Genomic DNA, 5,000 nt, shown 5'->3' with positions numbered 1-5,000 from the left:
GAATAGAAATGTTCAGGGTCAAAGTGAAAAATCTAAATAAAAAGTCAGGACATGTTCCTCACATGTTCCTGACGTGTTCCTCACATGTTCTGGATGTGAGAACAAATGTCTCCTCCTAGTCAGAAAACCCCTCAATCCTAAATGTGTGGAAGCTTCCCAGAGACCGAGTGGACGTGTTGATGAGGTTTCTAACACGTGACGGACGTGAAACTGGAAGAACACAAAGATCTCAGGATGAAGAAGAGGAGCAGACACGTAGAAGACGAAGACGTCAACTTGGAAACACGAGGAGGTTCCAGATCTTTTGGTGATGAGGGCCGACGCCGGTGTGGATGAGCTGTAAACAACAACACTGATCTTTCCACAGCAGAGTTTATACGTCATGTCCGGCCTCCTGCTGCTCTACAGGCTCCGCCCCTGCTGCTCTACAGGCTCCGCCCCTGCTGCTCTACAGGCTCCGCCCCTCGCTCTACAGGCTCCGCCCCTCGCCTGGATGTCCCCACATGTTCCTGTTTGAACGAGTCGGACCCGACAACCTGCTGCTGCTGCTTCACAAACACTGACTACTGGAAATGTCTTTTTTACAGAGTTCATGTGTGAAAACAGCTAAACAGAGAAACCTGGCTGGTGATTTTCCATCGTGTCACTGATACGTTTTCAGAAGCATTTAAATAGTAAAAAAAACTCAAGTGTGTACTCACAGTGTGTGTGTGTGTGTGTGTGTGTGTGTGTGTGTGTGTGTGTCCAGACTGTAACCATGGCCTGAAACTGTCAGAGCTCAGTTTTAACTCGACCAGAGTGACGAGCCATCGAAGGCAGACTGCCTCCTGCTGCATGACTGGCAGAGTGTCATCTCCCTGTGTGTGTGTGTGTGTCTGTGTGTGTGTGTCTGTGTGTGTGTGTGTGTGTGTGTGTGTGTGTGGCTCCAGTGTGCCAGTGTATGATTGTAGAATCCTAAGCCAGCGTATCGTCTCACCACACTGACAGAGTGCTGTCTGTGTGTGAATGTGTGTATTTCCTAATGAGCTGAATGTGTGTGTGTGTAAAAACCTAGAATTCATTACACGGCTGACGGGAGCGACAGGCGCTTGAAGCCTGACTCTGGCTCGCCGCCGCTGACAGAGCGTCACTTTGCCGCCGCGTGTGACGGTTCAGCAGGAGTGTGTGGGACGTGGGGGGGGGGGGGACGAGACCTCGCTCGGACTTCGTGTAAAATGAAAGCGTCGAACATCAGCGACCTGCTGTCGTCTGCGACCCCGATCACGTCAGATAATCGTGTTTCTGATCGCAGAGTAAACGTCTCCTCTCCTCTTTCGTCTTCCATTCGTTACAATCATCTTCTTCTCTTCTTTCTTTCGTTAGTTACAGTCCTCGTCTCCTGTCTCCTGTCACACGTCACGTGACCTGCGTCTGGTTCATCTGAGGCCGTGGATGTAAATAATAAGACGGCGGAGGAACCATGTGACCAAACAGATTTAATGTTTTAATCTGAAGATACAAACCACAGCTTCATTTAGAGGCACAGATGTCGTCTTTTCAAAATAATGAAGAAAAACTCAAAGTTAATTCTACAATCATCTGTGTGACCTCTGACCCCGTTCAGTGTTTCCTCTCTTTACGACTTCAGGCTGAAAACACAGTTCAAAGTGTTCAGAGCAACATTAGAATGAAAAACGTCAGACGCTGATGATTCGGACTTTTCTGAGATACAAATTGTTCAAAGTCTCTTGAGTTTGAATCTGGGAGGAAGCGAGAACGTGTCGGCCATCTTTATTTAGGCTCATTGTCTTTATTTACAGTCTATGAGTCAAACATCAGAGATTCAAAAGTCTCTTTCAGTCCATACGTGAAAACGTATAAAATAAAGAACGGCCGTTGAATTTGAAGTGAACTGCGATTATGACGACAACAAAAAAACTGAACTTGACTCAATTGCCTCATTTTTTATTTGTGCTTCTCTAAATAACTTATTATAAATGTTTGATTTAAAACAAGTTTTCGATTTTCATAGTTTGGGTCATTATTCTTGATCAGTGACTTCGCTCCACACTCACTGTGTTTGTGCGTCTGCTGAGTCAAAGACCACAAAGTCGCTGTGACTCGTCTGAGTCGTCAGAAAGTCTGAATGGATGTTTCAGCCTGAAGAGGAGAGAGCACATGAACTGGTGTGTGTGTGTGTGTGTGTGTGTGTGTGTGTGTGTGTGTGTGTGTGTGTCTGTGTGTGTGTGTGTGTGTGTGTGTGTGTGTGTGTGTGTGTTTCAGTATCTGCCCTGCGCTCCCAGCTCCGTCTCAGCCGCTCGTTCGATTTGCTCGTGGACAAGTCGAACCTCCTGCTGCGTCAGAGTTCGCTCCATGTGGCGGTAAATGATGCGGTAACACTGACTCCGCCTACCGGACCTGAGAGAGAGAGAGAGAGAGAGAGAGAGAGAGAGAGAGAGAGAAAGAGAGAGAGAGAGAGAGAGAGGGAGAGAGAATGTGTCAGCAGGTTTAAAGGAGACATGGGATGTTTCTTCAGTTTTTATGAATGAAAAAGTTCTTAAAAGTTCAAAGTCAGCGGTGAAGGAAGCTCCTCCCCTGAAACATCTGGTCTTCACTACACTTCCTTGTGATGGTGATGTCACATCGTAACGAGTCGTGTACAAACAGCTGGATGTACATCACGTAAATGCACATGTGGCGAACAGATGCATGATGCATGTCGGGCATCTGACACGCCCCCTGACAGAGCGTGAGCGGAGGCCGACCTTACTTCCTCGTGTTGGAAGCGGTTGACCAATCACAGCAGCCCCTGGTTTCAGGATCAGCAGGTAATCGATGATCAGAGGAAAATGCAGCAGCAGCTTTACAAAGTGGTTCCATGGATCAGTTTACATACTGAACGGGTCTGTGCACAACTCCTACACTCGTCTTTCACCTTCAGGACAATAACACACAGACACAATAACTAACAACAACACAACACTCTCTCTCTCTCTCTCTCTCCATTCATTCTCTATGTCTCTCTCTCTCTGTCTCTCTCTCTGTCTCTCTCTCCATTCATTCTCTATGTCTCTCTCTCTCTCTCTCTCTCTCTCTCTCTCTCTCTCTCTATCAGCAGCTTGTAAATAATAGAGCTTCAGAACATTTGGTGGAAATGTCAGAGAGAGAGAGAGAGAGAGAGAACAAATGAAGAGACACAAACACAATTACACATCATATCTGTGTACACACACACACGCACACACACACACTCAGAGTGAATGGTATTTCATGTGATAGACTGAGCCGTTGTTGAATAATTGATGTCTCCATTATCTAGCCTACAGAGGGGAGGGGGAAGGTGGAGCGAGGGGTCGATACAATGACACCTGTAACACACACACACACACACACACAGACACACACACACACACACACACACACACACACACAGAGTAATGAATGATGGACAGAGTTGAGACAGTTTTTCATTTCAAACACACGTTGACAGTAAAATAAACCTGGACGATGAAACTAGAAACTTCAGCAGAGAAAAGAGAGAAAGTCTCATTGTCATACTTTAAGTTTCACGACTACAGCTCCCATAATGCTTTGGGTTAAACAGGATGTATGCAATTACAAGTCAAAACATCATGGACTGGATATAAAGATTGACAGCTCCCAAAAGTGAAGCCAAAGTATCTGAACCGCCCCCTGGTGGCTGGCTGCAGTGTATGTAACCTCCATGTTATCAGATGGGACATGGACCAGACAAAAACAATTAAAGACGTTAAATAAATGTTTGTCAAAGATGTTTCTGTCGTTTCAGCTCGTTCTCATCTCTCTGATGTTTCTTCAAGTTTCTGATCAGTTTGGTCTGAATCAGTTATTTGATGATATGAATACAGGCTTGATTGACAGCTGAGACTGACTCCTGATTGGTCGAGAATGTGTATGGGTGACTGGTTCAGGCATGTTGTGTTTATGAAGCAAAAGTTAAGTGTGTGTGTGTGTGTGTGTGTGTGTGTGTGTGAAGGAGAATGTATTTGTGCCACGTGGAACCGATTGTCTTATTTTTAATTAAACAATCAACTTGAGACAAGTGGAAACACTTTTTTTGTTTTCAACTTTGTGACTACACTTTAGTTTTAAAACTCATCACTGTTGCTATGGTTACACCTGGTGTCCAGAGTACACGCTGACGGTCTTGTTTTAGTTTGAAAACTCGGGGTCGTGTTTTATTCTGGAGATTTTTGTAAATGATGACCAGACGCGCATGTTTTCTTCCAACTGGTTCTCATCAGTCACGACTCCAACATTCTGTCGGCAGCTTCTGGTGTTTGTCAGGAAATGTTCCTTCAAATCATCGATAGGAATGAGAAGAAAACAGGAAGCTTCACCGGGGTCAGCGGAGGACAGAAAACATGGTTTCACAGCCGCCCAAAAAGGAAATAAACATCCTGATGGATTTGATGTCAGACTCCAGCAGATGGTGGGATGGAGGAAGAGACGGAGAGATAAAGGGACGGAGCTTCACAGACGACTGTAATGTTTCATTCAGAGGGAGAGAGGAGGGGGCGAGAGACTGGGAAACGGAGTGAGAGAGAGACAGGGAGGGAGATGAGTGGAGGAGGATGGACAAGCTTGAAAGAGGAGTGTTGGGTTTCATTCAGAGAGGAAGTGTGTGAGAGAGGGAGGGAGGGAGAGATCGATGGACAGAAAGAGGTGAAAACGAGAGGAAACTCCACCGGCTGCCAACGCCCTTGAAAGCTTCGTGCTGCCGGAAAACCAGGAGGAGTGATGGTGTGAACCCTGAGGAGTGAGGAGGGAGGAGGGAAGGAAGGAAGGAAGGAAGGAAGAAGGATGGAAGGATGGAAGGAAGTGTCTCCTCTCTGTTCCTCATCCCTCGAGGTCCCGCCCATACACCTGCTCGACCAATCAGTAGTCAGTGTGAGCTGTCAATCGTGACGTCTCAGCCCGTTCTTATATCATCAAATAACTAATTGAGACAAAACTTATCAGTAACACCAGGGGGCGATAGA

At 46.2% G+C, this 5,000-nt stretch overlaps 1 protein-coding gene across 2 annotated transcripts in view; it reads right to left on the bottom strand.

Annotated features, from left to right (window-relative positions):
• Window positions 1–1,446: 1,446 nt before the first annotated feature.
• Window positions 1,447–5,000, bottom strand: part of fars2 (phenylalanyl-tRNA synthetase 2, mitochondrial) — a 91,130-nt gene continuing 87,576 nt past the window's right edge. Inside the window, exons 11-12 of one of the 2 annotated variants that reach the window (XM_034572088.1) lie at window positions 2,254–2,397; window positions 1,447–1,572 (exon numbers count right to left, since the gene is read on the bottom strand). In XM_034572088.1, coding sequence (XP_034427979.1) covers window positions 2,259–2,397 — 139 coding nt within the window. In that variant the 3' untranslated portion in view covers window positions 1,447–1,572; window positions 2,254–2,258. Of the gene's footprint in view, window positions 1,573–2,116; window positions 2,208–2,253; window positions 2,398–5,000 lie in introns of those variants that run through there. The other variant, XM_034572089.1, reaches the window with a different exon arrangement.

This window comes from Hippoglossus hippoglossus, chromosome 20 (genome assembly GCF_009819705.1).
Source record: "Hippoglossus hippoglossus isolate fHipHip1 chromosome 20, fHipHip1.pri, whole genome shotgun sequence".
NCBI classification, from domain to species: domain Eukaryota; kingdom Metazoa; phylum Chordata; class Actinopteri; order Pleuronectiformes; family Pleuronectidae; genus Hippoglossus; species Hippoglossus hippoglossus.
The sequence above is the reverse complement of the archived record's forward strand: the minus strand, read 5'-3'. Positions and strand labels throughout refer to the sequence as shown.